Here is a 21,164-nt window from a genome sequence, read left to right as displayed (position 1 = left end):
TACTCGCCGGTAACGAAATCCTGGGGAGATTAACTATTTATAAGCTGATCAATAACCATCCTTCAGCTCTTCGGGGACTGTGGCAGCTCCTAGTCCCGCTCGGTCACTGGGGGGAATCTCTCTCTAAATCCCTCCAGCAGCTCGGCGAGCCCCCGGGAACATCAGCCCCAAACCCCCCGAAAGAACCATTCCTGCTCGCTCAGGACTAACCCGGTCATTCGCCTGCGTCTGGGGGCTCCACGGGCCAGGCCCGAAGCCGGGCTGGTGGGGTGACTCGAGTGGGAAAAGTTGACCCGTTGTATTCGTTAGTTAAATTCCCTACAACGGGGCTGCGGGGTATTTGGCCAGTCGGAGATTGTGATGAATTAGGCAGAGGGATGTTTTGGGGGTGAGGCCACTAGCGTTCAAAAGGAAAAGCCCCCGCCTGCGTGTACAAAACTCCCCCGTCAATCTCGGCTCTCTGCAGCCCCTGCAGAAATGGGAACTGCTTCAAATCAAATCATCGCCACGAAAGGACCCGAGTCTCTCGAACTGGCGGCTGATCGCTGATCAGTTGCGCGGGGAGCTCGCTTGGACGCGGGAGGGGAGCGATTTTTAAAAGCGTCAATTGTCATTTACAAAAAATATCCATCCTCAAAAGGCATTTCTCCAACCAAACAAACCCGGCGTTTTCCTGCAGCTCCCCTCCTCAGGCTGTTTCTAAAGCATTGTGGCATTAAGTGCTCTTAATGGACACGTTAATTAAACTGTAATTAATCATACTGTCCGGACCAAATTTGAGCAATTACACTAATCAAACAGAAGTTAATAACGGCCAGCGAATCGCCCCCAGCTATTACTTTTGTTAAGCAGCCGCCCCTTCAGCTAGAACAGCGTTTGCCCTCCACCAACATATGTGTTACATATTAAAGCGAGTATTGTTATGAAAATTCGATTGCCTACTTGGGATTTAATGTATCATTAAACGTATTTGTCCTTGAAAGCAGATTTAGGGCCATAAATCTCTTCCTAGGAATATGATCAAGTCTCGCCATTGAGGGCTAGGGCTGGGGCCGGACCAGTCCTTTTCAAACGCCCCAGAATTAATCACAGCTAGGACGGGGGTGGAGGGAGCGGCGGGTGCCCCACCTTGGAGTTTGGGGCGCAGGCTCCTGCCCGCATAAAAGTGCTGTTAAATGCAGCCAGTTTAAGTCCCTGTCCCCAGCGCTTCCCGCCGTCAGATTGAAATTTCCCTAGGCTCCAGGAGCCCGTATTCTCCTCGGTAGGGTTACCGAGCCCGGCTGGGAGGGGGGTTGGATGCAACATTTATGCAGCCTCTAGGTAACCCTGCCCCAGCCGCTTTCAGTTGCTGGGAGGGCACGGCCGCCTTCCCCGCAATAATTACACTCGGGTTCGGTAATTATTCCTCGCCTTTTAATTATTTAAAGCAACCACTGAACGCTGCGTTGTGCCCAATGATTGCGCCGCGCTGGCTGGTCCGAGGAGCTCGCCGACCCGCGGAAGGGATGGGCACCAGGCCGCTTGCGAGGGGCCCACCCTGGCTATTGCCTGTAATTAGACATTTCAGGAGTCAATTTAGCGGGGTCCCTTTGCTCACTTCCGCGGCGGCGGCGGCTCAGCCTGCCTTTGAACCCAGCAGCCCAGGCGAGGAGCCCGCTAAACAAATGCGTAGTTAAATATTTATTAGGCATTATTGCGGCACGAGCAAAGCAGGCAGTGCCACCCAGCCCGGCTGCGGCGGATCTGCATGGACGTTAAAAAGATAAACCCTTTTCATAAGCCCGAGCGAAGTGTGTTTATGGAGGGAGATACACACCCCGCCCCCCCAGTGCGCCAGCCTTTAGACGTTATTTTAATAGCGTTTGTAAATGACAAAAGTTACGGGTTCGAGATTCATGAGGCGGGACGTTTATTTTTGTAATTTGTTCCCATCCGAAGCAGTCCCGGTTGGGGGGGGGGGGGTGGCGCTGAGTGGTGCCTTTGCCGAACGCCGTGTAAACGCGCAGCGAGGACGCGACGCAGCCCGGTAACTGCTCCGAGTTACGCGGATTGCACCGTCTTTAACAGCGCGTTTGGACGGAGCAAACTCCGCACTAGGAGGCAGGTGGCAGGAGGGGAGAAGGAGTCGTGTCCCACCGGGCCATAAACCCCCAGGGCGTGAGCGCGGCCGGGGCTGGGCCGAGTTTCTAGGGGCACCGGAATATCCGCGCCCCACCGCGCGGCCCCGCTGTCAAACTCCGCGGGTTGGGGGGGGACGCGCAGCTTCGCCCCGCGCTCCCGGCCCCACGGTCCCAGGGAACTGGAGGCTTTGCGGTTGGGTGGTGAGAAGGGGCAGTTTGCACTGCGGGGCGAGCCACACAAACAGCGGTGTGTGTACACGCACTCACACACACCCACACAGGGTGGTGCATCTATCTACACAGATACACACAGGCTAGTGAATCTCTATATTACACACGCGCGCAATGGGCAGTGTAGATATAGTTACACACTCTCACTCACTCTCTCTCGGGAGGCTTTTCCCACCCACCTACGCACCCAGCCCCAGGTAAAACCGACCTGCGCCCAACAGCCAGAGCCGGGAGGGGGCAGCTTGGGACTGTAGCCCCCCCGGTTCCGGCCTGGCCGCCCTGCGCAGCGCGGGGCGCGGTCCCCGGCCGCCCACGGGCCATGGCCCCTACGACTTTGCGCCCCTGCTTTTGCCGGCCCTGGGCCCTGCTGGGGGAAGCAGGCCTGGGTACGTGCCCCCAGGTGGGGGAAACTCTCCGCGGGGATCAGGCTGGCATGGCCCGCGGCTGCCCCCAGACACTCAGCCCCGCCATGGCGAGAGAGGGAGGCCGAATCCGCCTGCCCAGGGCCACCGCTGCCTCCAGCCCCTCGGGTCTTCCTTGTGTCCCAGCGCTGGGCTGGGGGTCGAGCTGCAGGCACAGAGATCGCCAGCCACACGCCCTGCCCGGCTGGGGAATTCCGGCAAGGGACCCTCCCCTGGAGCCATCCCCTGCCCAAACTCCGGGGGAGCCGCCGGGGAATTCGGGGCTCACGGAGGCCGGGCCAGGCTCGAACCTGTGACTATCCGAGAGGAGCCCGACCCTCGTGCCCTGGCTGGTACGATGAGCGGGCCCGACCCGGTCCATTCCGCCCTGGGGTGGCTCCCTCTGCCCCCAGCCCTGCCCGGGCCCCGGGCGTGCAGGGGTCGCTTTTGGGAGGAAACGGTTCATCCCAACAGCGGGGGAAAGGGGTCGCGGCCGCTCAGGCCCCACGGGCCTTGTCCCTGACCCCGGAGGAGCCGGGACAGGTCCCGGGAGGCCAGGGAAAGGTGCCCGCACTCCCAGCCCGTCCCCGGTTCCTTCCTTCGCAGGAGCGCCTCGCAAGCCCATATCTTTTAACAGTTGAATTAACTGCAGTTTTTGTCAGTTAATTAGGTTTAATTTACATAATTAGTACAGTATAAAGAGTATTGGGGATAATCAGGAGGTACGTCTCGCTTACTGTGTAAACACGGATTCGGAATTAAAAATCAGATGTAATTAAGGCGTGTGCGCGCTGGTTTTAATTGTAATGAATTTCTAATTAACGCTCAATGATCACCCAGTGCAAAGAGCTGGAACATTTGAGGGGACTTTTTAAAAACCCCATTTGTACTTTACTGAATATTTGACTATTGAGGTGCTGGGCCCGGCAGGCAAACCCCGCCGCCTGCAGCGCCGAGCTCCTGTTAGACAGTAACCTGCAGGGGACCAATGGCCGAGCCCGGCTCCTCTGCACACCGGGCCCTGCTAATGGGAGTGGGACCATTACAACCTTCTCTTTGCTCTGATTTAGCGAATCTGTCACAGCCTGGGCCTGCAAAAGCCAGACTAAGCTGGATTGTTTTATGGGCAAGCACCCAGTATGAGCTGAAAAAGGGGGTAATCAGCGAGGTGGCAAATTGTGCAGACAATACAAAATTACTCAGGATAGTTAAATGCAAAGGAGACTGGGAAGAGCTACAAAAGGATCTCACAACATTGGGTGACTGGGCAACAAAATGGCAGATGAAATTAAATGTTGAGAAAGGCAAAGCAATGCACAGTGGAAAACAATCCCAGCTATGCATACAAAATGATGGGGTCTAAATTAGCTGTTACCACTCCAGACAGAGATCTTGGAGTCACTGTGGCTAGTTCTCTGAAAACATCCACTCAGTGTGCAGCGGCAGTCAAAACAAAAAAGGGAACAGAGTGTGGGGAATCATTAGGAAAAGGACAGAAAATATCATAAGGCCTCTATATAAATCCATGATATGCCCACACCTTGAATATTGCCTACAGATCTGGTTGCCACATCTCAAATATATCTATATCTGTCTATCTATCTATATACTAGAATTGAAAAAGGTACAGAGAAGGACAACAAAAATGATTAGGGAACAGCTCCCATATGAAGAGAGATTAAAAAGACTGGGACTTTTCATCTTGGAAAAGAGAGGACTAAGGGGAGGGGGATCTATGCTAGAGGTCTATACAATTGTGACTTTTGTGGAGAAAGTGAATAAGTCATTTACCCCTTCACATAACACAAAAACCAGGGGACACCCAATGAAATTAATAGTCAGCAGGTTTAAAACAAACAAAGGAAGTATTTCTTCACACACCGCACAGTCAACCCGTGGAACTCTTTGCCAGCGGATGTTGTGAAGGGCAAAACTATAACAGGGTTCAGAAAAGAACTAGATAAGTTCCTGGCGGATGGGTCCATCAATGGCTATTAGCCAAAATGGTCAGAGACACAGCCCCATGATCTGGGAGTCTCTAAAGAGAAGCTGGGGCTGGACAACAGGGGCACCTGGCATTGGCCACTGTCAGAGGCAGGATACTGGCTAGATGGACCTTTGGTCTGGCCCAGTACCGCCCTTCTTATGAATTAGTTTCCTGACACAGGGCCCTCTGAGCCAGGCCCAGGGACCATCAGAAGCAGGGGCTACGGTTTGTTCACCCCCCTCTGCCGGTGCTAGTGGTCGCAATGGTGCCAGGGGAGCGGACAGTCCGCAGAACTTTTCTCGGTGTACTGGGAAAGCGGCTGCAAGACCCGGGTACCCGCGACAAGGCAGCGCCTGGCTGTAACTGCCCTTCCGGGCAGCGGCAGAGACCCCCATCGCGGAGAGCGCCCGGCACTGGCTTTGCCTTTCACCAGGCGGACACTGGATGATTGGCCCTGAGGCGCAGGAATCCCATCAGCCTGTTCAACCCAGGCGAGAATCTGGGGGGGGGGGGTGTCCCTACCCTGCGCCCCTATCTCAGCCCTCCTGGCCACCCCCCGCTGGGCTGCCCAGACTCCAGAGTCCTGGCAGAAGAAGCAGCCCAGGAGTGGCCCCAACTCCCAATGTCCCATCGGGTGCGAAGCAGGCGACTCTGACCCCCTCTTTCGCCCCAGTCCCTTCTGCGCGCCCAGAGGGGCCAGGGAGGGAACGCAACAGCTGCGCGCACACGGGAAAGCAAAGCCCGGGCGCTAAACACACCAGACGACGCCAGTGTCCACATGCTGCGAGCTTCCCTCTGCTCGGGCGTGGGGCCCGCAGCCCGGCTGCAGGGGGGACAGGGAAAGCGCCGGGCTAGGGACACACGGAGACAAACGAGTGGGATGTGGGCGGGCGGGCTCCTTTCGCCTTCACGGCGGCGGTGGCGCGGCCAGTCCTGGTGTGCAGCTCCCGGCCCAGCCCCCGGGCTGTCACCCGCCGCCCTGTGACAAATGTCTCGGTTACTGCGGGGGGGGGGGGGTAAAATGCCAATCAGCTGGGAGGGGCTCGTGACCCCGCCTGGGCCGGCGGAGCGGATGAAATAAAGATGCCGCTTGGGAATCAGGAAGGGGGAGGGGGGCTTAAAACAGTTTATTTTTTTTGGGGGGGGGAGAATCTTCCAAGTGACGGGTTTTGAACTATCCTCCCATCTTCCAACCCCCCCTCCCCATCGCAGGCCGGCCAGTCCCCCCCCCCCCCCCAGCACAGCTCTGCCATGGCCAGTCAAACCGAGGTTCGCTTGCTGGCTTTTCCACCCGGCTGAAACCGACATAACCGAGCCCAGCAGAGAGCCAGGGCCGGTCCCAGCCTCGTGGGGCTGGCTTCTCTCGCTACCCCACCGCAGGGGCAACCCCAGAGAGATCCAGGACCCAGGATCGCCGGCTTAGAACAAGCCAAAGCGGGAACTTTCCCTTAGTGGAACTAACCATGCGGGGCGGTAAGTAGCAGGGCTGGGTTTGGGTGGCAGCCTCCATCACGGAGGGCCGCTACCTGGGTGTGTCTATTTTAACCTCCCCCCCAACCCACAGGTTTATTTCTGGCTGGTGCAAAGCGGCGGGTGAATCCCCGCTCACCTTTACTTCTGAAGCAGGCTGGCGAATAATTTTGTAGGTTAAAACTTACAGAGCCGTGTCCTGCGAGGAGAGGAGAGGAGGCATCACAGGCCCGTCTCTCCTGGAGGGGCTGCGGGCCAGATTGCCCCATAAATCAAGGCGGTCTAATTCAGTGGAAGTTTAATAAACGCCTCCTATTGGAAATGAATGTTCCCCATTTAACAGTTGTATCAGCACCATATAAAACCGTGACCCCCATAAATTTAATTTTAGAGGCAGATCAATCCGGGCTTCTCGCCATCGATCCGCGCCGGCTCGCTACACTGCAGCCATTTTCCGGGGGAAAATAGCATTTCGATTAGACTCTTTATTAGGAAAAGATTGCTCGGAGAGGCCCGAAAATTAAACGGTGACATTTTAATTACTGGACATTGATAAAGGAATCCAGGTAATGGCTGTTTACAGGCTTGGCACCCGGTGTCTGACCTGATGTGCTAATCAACTTGGATAGGGTTGGCAAAGGTCAGCGGCTCAGGCAAATGGACTGGAGAGACTCTCCGGGCCTGGGCGACCCGGGGTCAGGCGTTTTCCGGAGGGGCTCAGAGACTGCGCCAGGCGGCCGGGGCCAGGCGAAGGAGCCGCGGACTCACCTGGCCCGCTCCAGACCCCTACAACCCAGGCGAGCTCTGGCTCCTGGATTTTACAGCCGGCTCGCCCGTGAAGCGCACCCCCCCCTCTCATTAACCCCCCTGCTCATTAGTCATCTCCAGGTAATAAACCATCCTCCCCCAAGCCAGCCAGCGCCGGCCTGTATTTCCCCAAAGCCAGCGAGGCCTGGAGAGATTGGCCGCCGCACTAAGGCCCTTGAATTATTCGATTCCCGTGGCCCAGATGTATTTACAGCCCGCCCCGAGCCCAGAAACACGGAGCACAACAGAGCACTTCGCCGGCCCTGGGAACTTCCCTCCCCGAGAAACTTCAGCCCCGGCAGCAGGGAACGGGGCTGCGGCTCCCCGAGCATTTGGCTGCACGCAGGGGCGCCCCACCGGCTCTAAATCTGCCTAATTTCTCTCCCTCGAAGACGCTGGTTGGTGGTAAGTGATGGAGCAAAATGAAATTTACACGATCAATAGACAAGCCTTTATTGATTAGGTTAAAACAGCGCCTTCAAGACCTCACCCGCCAGCCTGAGCGAAAAGAAGCGACCAGGAGCAATTAACTCTTGGTTAGCTCCCTGTCTGCGCGGGGGTAGGGAGATGCTAGGCGACCAGACGGAAAGGGAAAGGAGGCGAAAGAGCTGTTCAAAGCAGCGGCGGAGAGCAGGGAAACAAACCTTCAGCCAGGCTGCAAAAGCTCCCGAGCTGCGTCTGAAAGGCAGGTTTGAACGGTTGGCGCCTGCAGCTTGAAAGAGACGCCTGCGATTTCTCTCTCTCTCCCCCCCACAAAAGGTAAAAGGACTCTGGATTTCCAGAAAAATTCACTCACCTGCCCTTGGAACTGGCCCAGCAGGTCTCTGTCAGCTCAGCCTGGAGTTTTTGTCTCAACTGCGGAGAAGTTTTTCCTCCTTACAGCTTTTAAAAGCCCTTGAACATCCATTTTCCATTAAAAATCTCTTGGGCTGACCAGGTCCTTATAAACCTTGAACTTTCACGGCAGGATTCCACAGCCAGATCGGCTGTACTAGGAAGTGGCTGGGGTGAAACAGAAGCTCCTTTCCTAGCCAGTAAGGCTCAATCTATAAATCTTGTCCTCAGTGCACACTTGTAGTTTATGGCTAGACCCTTTACTGAAGGTAACCCCCCCCCCCCCCCCAGTCAGTACAAATCTTCAGCAACTGTACAGCAAGGGTCCAGCTGCATTTTCTAGGAATAAAGATGGGGATTGCTCACCCTGGGTGGTTTGTCTTTTTTAAAGCACACCACCATATACTGACCCATCCAAAGACTTCCTTCAAAAATAATGGTCATAACTAAAGAACTGTCGCTGGCTTGTTCTTAGCACCAGAGGCCAACAGGCTGAGCTAATTACATTCAGAAGAAGAGGCCCCTGAATGAATGAACTCCTAGTTTCACATTCTTATGGGGCAGGGGTAATTGGTCCACAGTTAAGGTTGTAACTGAGTTCCCATTACAGGCCTGATTTGGGCTCCCACTCTGCTGCCTGCAGAGACATCTCTGGGCGCAGGTAGAATTACCCTACAGTCGCTTAAGTGATTCCAGGAAAGGGTTCCGATTTCCCTACAAATTCAACTTGGAAACAGTCTCCATATTTTTGTTGTTGGTTCTGGTGCCACTTTCCAGCAAACCCACGCCATCCTCCTCCCCTGGACTCCCCTAACAGAGCTCTAAAGCCCCCCTCTCTGCTACTGGCCCCATTTACTACTGGCCCCAAGGAAGGCCAGCGTGGGCCATGTACTCTCATAGGGACAGAATACTAGGCGGGTGTGGGGAGCAGTGGCTCAGGTAAGGATGTGTTGAGATTTGCACTTAAGGGAGGCCTAAAAATCCCTTTGTTTCATTCTTTTCCAACGGTGCGTATCCTGGGGTGGCAGAAGGACCACAGACAAACAGAATGCATGGGGTTTGAGGAACTGGGGTAGAAGTTAGGATGGGTGGGGGTGGAAAAGGAGAAGGTTGGTATGCAGGAGGAATGGGGCACAGAGGGATCTCTGCACCTAGGCCTCGATGCACCATTGGCTTTCCAAGGCACTTAACTTCCTATGGGCGGGACCTTAACTTCAGCCCAGTGTTTGTGCTGGTATTTTAGCGGTGAAAGGTCACTCACCAGTGAACCTCGTACAATCCTCAGAGACTCCCTCCCTCGCCGGTGGTCCAAGTCTGATTGTGACGGAGAAAGGCCTGGCATGGTGGGCGTCGGTTGGAATTTCCCCTCCGCGTTTATTTTAAACCATAGGAATATCAGGAAAATCAAGTCTGGTCTCCCTTGGTTCTGCTGGAGAACCTGTTGGAGGTCTTGGATTGCACCTATGGGGATCTCGCACACCTCCATGGAAGGGGCAAGGATGCTGAGTCATTAACAAAACCCCACCCCTCCTCCAAAATCTTCATTACTCACTGAAGAGAATAGGTGTTAACAAAAAACAAACTATGAAATACTCTCCCACGCTCCACTTCCACTCTTCTGCCTCTCAATGCTCTCATTTCATAACTACTGCAGCCAGGGGGCGTCTACACTAGCAACTACTGGGTCTGTACAGTGCAGCTTCCCCCTTGGTAGTAACAGTGAAAGCTGTCATGTAGACAGAGCTCAGGCATTTCAGTCACTATGTTTTCTAACTGTGCTCTGACACTATCTGAACCCTGACTACATTAGTGCTTCCACCATTGCCTACTATCAATGGAGAATTATGGCTCCAATTTTTGCTGAGTGTAGACAAGGCCATTGCATTTTTCAGGGCAGCCAAGACCCGAATCCCTAATGTATAAAGCCAAGCAGATTTTGTTTCAAACATTCCAGCTCTCCTTTCTCCATCATAAAGCAGCAAAAGGTTCCAAGACCAATTTCTTTTCCTTTGTGGGTTTACAGGTAACCTCTCCCTGGAGGAAGGCTATGCGACATCATTCAGAAAATAGATACACTTTAATACCAGACTCAGTTTTCCAGTTTGTTTAAACCTCTTAATGTCAGAGAGTGCATGCTAAGGCTGAAAAGCTCTGCAGTGACTTTTTTAGTGACTGCTCGGTTATCAATGCTAGCACATTATTGGTCATTACTTGTCACTTAAGAAAAAGTGAGCATAGGAAGTAGAAGGGGGCATTTCTCTGGCAGGTGGCGTTCCTGCATTTGTGAAACAACTGCTTGGTGTATTTCCCCAATTCTGTTTTCTTTGCCAATAAACACACGCACAAAGAGCCTTGCAAGCTATTAGTGAGCAAACAAAGAATGACACTTTGCCTTTGGAAAACTGACAGCAGGACAGAGTTTGTTAAGGAATACAAGAAACTCAAGTATTTTCTAATTCTGTACTGCAAATATCAATGCATTTAAGATAAAACTAATGCTAGTTTCCCTCAGAGGATTAGCTTTGATGGTAATGACTACAGCTGGTATGAAAAACATAACATCTGAAAATCTGATTAAAAAAAGAGAGTAAAAATTTCTATCATTTTTTTTCTGGATTTTTTTTTGGTGGAATTTTTTCTCTCACTTTCAACTGGTTCTAACAGCAACAAGCTATGGATGGAATGACAAATTTGGGTTATTACAGCGATCTGAGACATATATACCTGAATAAAAGTGATGCAAGTTTTCTGTTGAAATCCTTATTAAGTCATTTTGTGGGATAAGCACCTAGATACCGTTTCCTTCCTTCCTTTGGTTGTGTGAGAAACCGGTGCACACATTCCATAGGTTTTCTTTTAATTCTTTAGATTACTTCTGATGGACTCTTTTGGTATCTTCTGAGGAGAGGGATAAACTGCTGGAGGTTGTGATGGTGCTGAACTTGTTCCAAACATTTCTGCTTTCACATGACAGATCTCTTAGAATTTGGAACTCGGGTCACAATCCAGGTTTCATAAAGTCATGGCAGGAATGAAAGGGTGCAGAACTGGACTCTTAATGCCATTAAGCCTGACCCCTTAGAACATTCAACATTTCCAGCCCACCTGATAGGGAGGAGAGCAGGGAAAGCTAATTGCATGTTCGTCATCTCCTTTTCGTTAGAGTGGAGGGAGAGCTGAAGTTAAATTGAAGTTTTGAAGGCGTTGCTGCTTTGGGCTAATTTGTTTAGCAGCAGGAATATCAAAGTAATTTCTAATTATGTATGTGTGAGAAGTGCCAGAGACTGGATTTCATTCTCAGTTTAATAGAACAAATAGAGCAGCAGCACAAATTTCCCTCAGTGCTGAGAACGTGCCTCGTTCCTTCTGTCTAGGCGACTTACATGGTGCTGTAGTACCTGAGTGCCTCACAATCGTTAATGGCTTTATCAATCTTTAATGGATGTATCTTCACAACAGGAACAGGGAAGCACTGTTCTCCCCATTTTTATCGATGGGGAACCGAGGCAGAGAGACACTCAGGCCTGGTCTACACCTAAGACTTAGAGCAGCCTAGCTACATTGCTCAATCTTGCATCCTGAGCGCCATAGTTAGACTGACCTAACACCCGGCATAGACGCTGCTCAGTTGATGGAAGGATTCTTCTGGCGATCTAACTACTGCCTCTCACAGAGCTGGATTAACTGCATCAATGGAAACCCCCCACTCTATCGATGTATGAAGCATCTACATTAGGGCGCTACAGCTGCAGAGGCTGTAGTGTAGACATGGCTTAAGTACTTGCCCAAAGTCTGAGGTAGAGCAGGGAATAGAACCCAGGTCATTGGAGTGCTAGCTAACGTCATAACCACTACACCCTACTCCCTCTGTCGTAATCTAGAAGGCCCATCATTAAGGTGAGAGGGGAATCAAGTCCCTATGCCTATTCAATCCTGGGTATCTCTGCAGAGATCAGTTGTGGTGGTGCTTTGTGAAGTGGACGTGTGTCTCTGAGGACTTTACTCCTTTCCTATAGGCCATTCCACAGCCACCGGATGGGAACAGCTTTCAGTAACTCCCCATAGTGGGTCAGACAGGAAGCAGTGTCTCATAAGTGAATGGTTCCATATACTATTACCAATTCCTTGCATCTACTCCAGTCCCCCATGTTATTTGGGGAAACACTGAATTCAAGGATCTGGAGAGGGAAAGATGACAATGATCCAAAACTTCCACAATTATTGTCAGGTTGATTAAGTATAACCAGAAAGACTGCAAGGTTAATGACAAATCTCAAAGAAACATAACACTATCTGTCAGTGTTAACAACGAGACTTTTCAAAGTTACATCAGTTAATATCAGAAGTATGAATGTGCAGGTTGAAATCCTCCCCACTCCCCCAGATGAAAGCAAGAGAAAAAGCCTTGTTTTTAACTAAATCTGAGAGAGACTTTTTATCCACAGCAAGCTAATGTAAACTGTTGGGAGATAAATAAACGAAAGAGCTGCCTATAGGCTGGTTGGCTCAAAGGAAAGAAATTTGTCTCACTTTAGAAAAAGGACCTGAAGGTATTGGTCACATTGACTCATTCATTGTACTGTTATCTGCCACGAAGGTTGTGACACTGGAGCAATTAAGACAAACTTTAGTCTATAAGTTCATGCCTGCAATCTCTATACTTCAAAACAAGATAAATGATACCTCCAAGGAAGGAAACAAAGTATTTTCCAGACTACCTCCAAAGTAACATTTAGGATTTGCAATTGTTCAGCAGAAATTTTTCACTACAAGGGGCTTCATCTATTATTATCCACTTCAGTTCTTCTAGTGACATTTTAGTTTTAGCACAAGAAAACGCCAGCGTACATGCTTAATTTATTATAATAAAACACTCTGCGTCCTTCTTTTAAGAGCCTTCTCTATGCATTAATGTGAACGGAGTGAGTGTGTTTTTAGAACTAGCATTTTAATATAAAGATTGATTAAAGATGAGCCAATCTGTTGTGAAAATGTAAACTGGAACCATAGTCATAAGAAGCACACACTATATATACGGTAATTATTCAGCTTTCCTTTGAGGTAACAGTCAACGTGATAGCTCTTGTTCTTTAAATAGTAGTAATGAAAAAGTAGGGCATAATATACCATATTTGTACTAGGTCTATAAAGAGACTGACTGCTGCGTGATGCCTACAGAACATTTCATGTAACAATGAGCTTTACCATTCGACGACGGACAGGCATGTGGCAGTCTGAGGATACTGCTTATTATTGGGGTTGGGAGGATTAGATTATCATCGGTAAATGTTGATAAACGTCCAATTCACTGTACACACACAGACCAACGAAAATACATTTCCATCGATAATAGATAATTTACAGCTAGGCAAAGTAAGAAAAATGCAGCTGGAGAATTGTGGAGTGTGATTTCAGGCTATTTCCTTTGTATATTTTGACATGTGATGTTGACAATTTGGGATTTAATGGTTATAAAGCTTTAACAACGTTTGGAATCTCAGCATCTACTGTCATTTAGTAACTATTGTCAGCCCCCCCCCCCCAATAGTCTGACAACTCATAATATACTGCAACTGTGAAGATTTAAATAGATCAAAATAGAAAAAAATGCTTAAAAACATCAATATCAGTCAAAATTATAACAACTGAACTCTGCCAAGCCTACTTCTTATTATGCAAAACTCCGAGGTGCTACTTTTAATATCTTGTCCACCCAACCCCCACAGTGCTGTTGGATCTTGTCAGAAACCTAGGTTGTCAGCTCGCTGGGGGCAGGGCCTGTGTTTTCATCACTTTTTTGTATAGCGCCTAACACAACAGGGTCCAGATTGGGTCTGCTAGGAGCTACTAGGATACAAAGAACAATATTCAAATGTTGCACTATGGGAAAGGGATGACTAAAGGAACAGAGGAGTTAATTACCATTTCTACATTTTCAGGAATGCCAAGAAATGCTTTTAAAGCAAAATGGCAGGATGGGAGGCACCTGAATGGTGCGGAATGCCCCAAGTTTACATCTATCAGCAAGCAGCGTGTGTGTTTTCAATTACACAATGAGTTTATGCAGGATTCCCAGCTTATCCTCCGCTTTACAGGATTTCTACACACCACCAACACTCATGAAACAGTCTATTTGCTTATATTATTTATTCAAAGGGTCTCCCAGGAACCTTATCATACATTAATATGGACTAAAGGCAATTTTTTTTTTGGTTTCCCAATTTTTAACCTGTTAGAATAATGCCAATCTATCCATGACCAGTCTAATACAAACAACACTTCATGTTCATATGTTTGGTAAGGTGGCGATAGAAGGCTCTTAGAACTCCTTGGTTTTTCTCCAGCCCACTGGGGCCCTGTGCAGGATTGTTCAGGACATTTCCCAGTGGTTTGATCAGCCTCCTGTCAAATGTCCCAAGTGACGAGGTGTCCATTACCGGGAGACAATTCTGCGAGGGGACTTTACCTCCCTCAGCACAACACTTCTTCAAACGCCCACTCCTCTGAAACTACTTATCCCGCCGTCCCAAGCTCCAGCAGGCTCTGCCCTACCTTCCCAGACCACAACACTGATCTTTCTTCCAGCCACTGCAAACTCCCTCTCAACTTCTGGAGAGAGACTGCAGCTGCTGGGTTTGGGGACACTGTTCTGGTGGGGGATGGGGTAGAGCAGGCTGGGGTATCGGGAAATTGGGAAGGAGCTGACCAGGGGTGTGGAGAAGACAGTGTTTGGATTATAGTGTGCAACAGGAGCTATATCCAGGAATAGACTTTAGGTTGGGATAGAATTTCCCAGTGGAGGTGATTGAAGCCCTATGACTTGGGACATTTAAGATGAGACGGGGCAGATTACTGGAAACTATACTGTAGAGATATAGCATGTTAATCATATAAAAAAAACCTAACAGCTCAATTTACCCAGGGATACAAGTATGGTTCCCAGTGCCTTCAAAGGCAGGATTTGATCCCATGTTGGAGTTTTACCCTGCAATAGCCACAAATAAAATCCATGACATTTGCACAGCATGACTGTTGATACACTTGCGGCATTTTTATTCTTCCAAGATGACACCTTCACCTCTCATAAGGATGGTGAATGCCAGCGTCGTGTTTTATTAAACAAATACAATTAAAAAAAACCCGAACACATCCTTGATGTCTGCGGCCAAAGACAGTCTATACTTGCGTAGAAACTTCGTTGTACAGTCAACGTGTCATTTTTACAAGAGCAAAAAACTAAGGGTTAAAAAACAGTCTGGAGCCAAGAAATATACAGTACACTCAATAACAAAATATATATATACTATAGATGCTTTAAGGCTGTGTACAGTTTGATTGAAGACAATTTGAGGACATTGAATCAGTCAGCAACAAAGGAAATGTGTGGAGAAAATGCCCTAAAGTCAGAAAAAGCAGCAGCAAATATCCTGAAAGGTTTTGTTGATGCTTCTAAAAATATTTTTTCCGTGAAATATGCCATCTCTCTTGACAGTGCAACGTGGGCTGATTTTCCTTTTGCTAGTCCCAGGTTCTCTTTCACCTCACCCCTGCTGTGCTTCCTTGCTGCTCACTGAGGGCCCTGGTGAGACCGTCTCTCCTCCAGCATCCTGCACACCCACATGGAGACAACTTCTGCATTCCCATCATTGTACTGCATGATGAATGGGTGGCCCTGGGAAATGGGAGAGAAACAGATTTAGCCACGATAGTCGAGTGTCTCTGCTTTTCAGAGTAAACTTTTTTTCTTTTAAATTTTCCAAAAAATAAATCAGAATCTTGTTAGCTTCTTAGTTTTGGAAATGTTCCTAGAACAATATAAACACACCATGGGAACTAACAGCTTTTTCCAGTCAAATCTAATAACGAGACACTGCTAATGAATGTCCCATCTTTTCTCCCAATGTCTGAGTACGTCTGGATGTAAGCACTGCCTGATTATTTTTCTTTGACTCTTACAGCCTCTTGTCTTGCTGTGGTACAGGATAAACACTCTTGTAGTAGGGAGAGAGATTTTCAGTTTATTATTTTTTTAACATTTATACTGTGGGAGTACCTAGCGGCCTAAGCCAGGTTGGGCCCCATTGTGCTAGGCATGAGTTAAATGAGTCTCTGCCCCAAAGAGCTTACAATCTAAAAGACAAGACTGCCTAGGAAGGAGCACTGCGGAAAGGGATCTGGGGATCATAGTGGATCACAAGCTAAATATGAGTCAACAGTGTAACACTGTTACAAAAAAAGGGAACATCATTCTGGGATGTATTAGCAGGAGTGTTGTAAGCAAGACATGAGAAGTAATTCTTCCGCTCTACTCTGCGCTGATTAGGCCTCAACTGGAGTATTGTGTCCAGTTCTGGGCGCCACATTTCAGGAAAGGTGTGGACAAATTGAAGAGAGTCCAGAGAAGAGCAACAAAAATAATTAAAGGTCTAGAAAACATGACCTACGAGGGAAGATTGAAAACACTGGGTTTGTTTAGTCTGGAGAAGAGAAGACAGAGGGGAAATAACAGTTTTTGGGTACATAAAAAAGTTGTTACAAGGAGGAGGGAGAAAAATTGTTCTTCTTAACCTCTGAGGACAGGACAAGAAGCAATGGACTTAAATTGCAGCAAGGGCAGTTTAGGTTGGACATTAGGAAAAACTTCCTGTCAGGGTGGTTAAGCACTGGAATAAATGATCTAGGGAGGTTGTGGAATCTCCATCATTGGGGATTTTTAAGAGCAGATTGGACAAACACATGTCAGGGATGGTCTAGATAATACTTGGTCCTGTCTTGAGTGCAGGGGACTGGACTAGATGACCTCTCGAGGTCCCTTCCAGTTCTATGATTCTGTGATTTACACATGGGTCCTTGCTCTATAGACATGGAAGGCTGGTGCCTTAACTCACTGTGTGACCTAGCCCCTGGAACATGTATTAACTCTGGGTGCTGTGCAAATTCCCAATAAAATCTAAATATAAAATAGTGAGTTTTCTTCTGACTTGGTCCTTGAGTCCCAAGTTCTAACACACAAGAGAACAAAGGCCACTGGCACACAAAGGAAGACAGTTTGCAGAATAAGATGTAGAAGCTGAGGTTCGAACACACACACACACACACACACACACACACACACACACACCCCAACCAATGAATTCAAGTCATGTGGAGGTTGAATGAAGTCATTTGGAGGTTGAGGTGAGCTGTTGCCAAAGGAATGAAAAGCTCATATAAGTATAACTGAGGCTAGGTCTACACTACCCGCCTGAATCGGCGGGTAGAAATCGACCTCTCGGGGATCGATTTATCGCGTCCCATCGGGACGCGACAATCAATCCCTGAATCGACGCTCTTACTCCACCAGTGAAGGTGGGAGTAAGCGCCGTCGACGGGAAGCCGCAGAGGTCGATTTTGCCACCGATTTTGCTATTCGCGTAGCTGAATTTGCGTATCTTAAATCGACCCCCCCCCCCCCCGTAGTGAAGACGTAGCCTAAGAAAACCCTAAAATATCAACTCCCAGCTTTATCAGAAGCTACTGAAGGGGGCGATGGAAGAACTTACATCCATAGTGCAGTCTAGCCTGTGAATTCGGTAGCTGCTGCAGACACTGAAGAATTGTATCTAGGGGAGCTGCAAATAAACTGCAAGAGCACTTCAGGATGAAAGAAAGACCTGGACTAAGGGTTCAGCAGCCAGCCTAGGCTGCTCAGGTCTCAATCTGGTGATATTTCTGGAGGTGGCAGCAAAGTATCTTAGTGTGCACCTCAAACGAATAAAAATCCACAGAAATCCGGTATCCCACGTGCACAAATGAAAGAGAGAGAATAACTGCCAGACAAAACCACCACCAGGAAAACCTCTGCACTGTATCAATCAGAAGCAGCTCAGTTTTCACCATATTAATCCAAGAAACCTTGAAAACAACAACTGTCTAATCCAGAGATACCTCTCGTGAAATCTGCAGGGACTGAGAAGTACTTGTGGAAATCATCAGTGTACACAGGAGAGTGTCAAGCAGAGGCGCAAACAGTTTTGCTTAATGGTAGCAGGCATGCTGAGAACAAGAAAGGGTCTAATAGGGTGTTTTGGGAAACTGGGGAGTAACTTGGGCTACGATGGATCATGAGGAAGCCCTGGGATAAACAGAATGCTGCTAATGCTAACAGCACCAGGTAAAAGCAATAAAACACTCCAAAGGTCAGGGCCAGCAATGTCAAAAGCTACAAGAATAAAATATGCCCAGTCTCGACAGAAAATATGGAGGATAAGCAATACGCTGCTGCTCATCAGAGCAGTTTCAAGGCTATGAGCTGATCAGAAGCTGGGCTAAACGTCCTAAAAGAATGAAATGTGCAGAGAGCCCTTCTGGAAGTCCCCGGGGACCAGCCACTCCTCTCTCAATCACCTTCCCAGTGCAACCATTTCGGATGGGATGGAAGCAGCCTCTTTGCTCAAGGAATTGGGCACTTCAGGAGAGTGATGAGACTGAACACGACAGAACCTGGCGTTGGGGACGGGGGGACGGACTGCGAGGTCAACAACTAATCCCAGAACTACAGTGAGTTTGTTTCCCTGAAGTGAATTTTTAGTGCTGAGGAGAGGTGCCCGACTGACAGCCTTGGAGACGGAGCTTCTTTGATCCTACACAGCAAGGGCCAAACTCAGATTCGGGACAGAAGCAAAAGGGAAAGAAAACACAGCAGCTCCAGTTAGACACACCAGCAGTCTGGACACTGCAGCCAATAGGGCATGTTCCAGCAGCTCCACATGTTTTCTGGAAACTCAGAAACTTTCTGGAAAAAGGGGGCAGAACAATGGCTGGCATGACCCAAACTCTGAACATGGAGAGCAGCTCTCCCTACACGGAGTGTGTTATTCCAGTTCACAGATGGTACCAGTCCCCTGGGGATGGTCGGAAAGAGGCAGGAGACACACCAGGAGGAGGGCAGCATGGCTCACCTTGGGCATGCTGCCACTTTGCGGTCAGGATCAGATCAGGTTCTGCTGAACTAAGGGACCTTTGAACCAGCTCCACATGCTGGCTGAGGAAAATAGATCAGGAGCACAGAGGCCAGGGCTGGTGGTGGGGAACAGAGTTCGCAGCTCAATCCCTCATGAGTTCTGCACATGGCCAGATACAGGCTTCTAAAAGGTCGGAAGCCAGCACCCTGCTGGGCCTGCGTTTCCGAAGAGAGCGCTAGCAGTTTGAGCTTTGCTATACACTTCTGTGGGAAAGTGTGAAACAACAGAGCAAGAGGTAAGACAAAGGCACTGAATAATCAATCAATAGTCAGTGGGAGCCAGCTCTCATTTCCTTCATTCTCAGAGGGCCAATTCCCACAATTAAAATGGCGAGGGTTGAAGTAACATGGTCCACAAACTCCTCAAGAGAAGATGGAGATGTAATAGGTAAAGGGGAAAGGACATGAAGAGCAGGTGAATACAAAAGTGGGACAAGCAGGTGGGGGCCAGGAGAGAGCAAGTGTGCCCACCATCTAATAATGATCAGATGAGGAGGTAGAAGAACATTAACAAAAGGGAGATTTAAAGACAATCTCCCACTGGCATGAAAATGCAGCACATTTTGGAACTAGGTAAGAGATACTTTTACGGGTCCACTTAACAGCATCAACATCAGTTTCTGCAGACTGATGCTCTATACCTTCTTGTCTATATCCCAGTACCTAGTGAGACCAGACCTAGCAGGTAGTTTTATCATTGACAACCCACCCAGGTCACTTTTCATGCCCAAGCTGCTACTGAATCTCAAATAGCTTTATGAATGGTTTCAACAAAGTTATCTCCCATACACAGCAGCTGGCCTAACTTTGCTAGCAAAAACCAGTAGTTAGGAAGGTCTTAGACACAGCCTCCTAGCACAAAGACTATGTTGCATAGGCCGAGCACAGTACTGCTTACAAGGCAATGAACGCTTCTTCTAGGTTATACAGCCCAGGTGCACCCTTCTAAGGCATTCTTCCCATGATTTAACTGCATTTCACAGCAACTATCCCAGGAAAGAATTTTGTCCTTTAGTTCGAATAGACTAGAAGTTGCATTCCTAACGCGAATCATCATGGTAAACCTAATTGTTCATGGAAGTAGTTTCCACACCTTGTTCTTGTATTTCTCTATTTATCAGGTGCCTACAACATACTGCCTTTTAAAAAGCCTCCAAATTTGTCTTGGAGGCTGGCTATCACTTGATGGCAGGTCTGCAGGTTGTGGAGATCAGTTCAAACCCTTCATTACACTTTCCAGCCTTTTTCCCCTCTCTAGGCTCTGAAGAATCTTTTAGCTTGTTTGCTTTATAACTGTAAAAAAAAAATTAAATTGGAAAAATATTTATTGGAGTCTACAGAGTCTGAAAAACTATATGGATAACTCACTCACAGCAAGGTCAGTCTGGAACAGAAACAACAACTTTGCAAAGCAAAGAAGATGCTTGTCTCCTTTGCACTCACATTATTAAATGCAAAAAGAAGGGTGTGCATGCATTCATGAGATATGTGCAACACACACACACACACACACACACACAGTTATTGTGGTATTAAGCCTGAGAATCCAAAATCCAAATAATGGCTTTCACCTGAGAGCATCTTTCTGAATGCTGTATCTGGTGGTTTTTGTTAGTGTGTAATGTGGCCCGTTGAGGGAACCAGAACTTTGAAATCCCTGACTTCTGTGGATTTACTATCTCAACCATCATCCTGCTGCACACTATCACACTGAAAGTTTCCTTTTCTGGGAAGCTCAAGCAGCAGCAGCAGCAATATGCCAGCGCAAGGACTTTCCTGTGTATAATGACACCGTCTAGTGTGTAAAAGATGGTTACCTTCTGTAACTGTTGTTCTTTGAGAAGTTTTTCCCTCAGTGGTATCTATAGGGGACTGGCTCTGGCATCCTCTGGAGTGGCGCGCGTATGCGCCGGTATAAGGGGCGCCATCGGCTCCCCCCCCATTCCTTCTTGCCGGAACTCCGACAGAGGGGAAGGACAGTGGGTCATGGAATGGACATGAGCAACACATCTTGAAGAACAACAGTTATGAAAGGTAACCCTCTTTTCTTTGAGTGCTTGCTCATATCCATTCCATTGTAGGTGATTCCCAAGCAGTGCCAACGGAGGTGGGTAGGAATTCGTGGACATGTCGATTGCAACACCGCTCTGCTGAATCCAGTGTCATCTCTGGCTTGCTGGGTGATGGCACAATGTGCTGTGAACATGTGTACTGAAGACCGCGTTGCAGCCCTGCAGATGTCCTGGAGAGGGACATGTGCCAGGAAGGCAGCCGAAGACGCCCGAGCCCTAGTCGAGTGAGCCTTCACTACT

The 21,164-nt window shown here is 48.8% G+C and overlaps 1 protein-coding gene across 1 annotated transcript in view; it reads right to left on the bottom strand.

Annotated features, from left to right (window-relative positions):
- Positions 1 to 14,908: 14,908 nt before the first annotated feature.
- Positions 14,909 to 21,164, bottom strand: part of MAP2K5 (mitogen-activated protein kinase kinase 5) — a 196,475-nt gene continuing 190,219 nt past the window's right edge. The window contains exon 22 of the mRNA XM_065412122.1: positions 14,909 to 15,522. Within this exon, the coding sequence (XP_065268194.1) occupies positions 15,418 to 15,522 (105 nt within the window). The 3' untranslated portion in view covers positions 14,909 to 15,417. The remainder of the gene's footprint in view (positions 15,523 to 21,164) is intronic.

This window comes from Emys orbicularis, chromosome 10 (assembly GCF_028017835.1).
Source record: "Emys orbicularis isolate rEmyOrb1 chromosome 10, rEmyOrb1.hap1, whole genome shotgun sequence".
Lineage (NCBI taxonomy): Eukaryota > Metazoa > Chordata > Testudines > Emydidae > Emys > Emys orbicularis.
The sequence above is the reverse complement of the archived record's forward strand: the minus strand, read 5'-3'. Positions and strand labels throughout refer to the sequence as shown.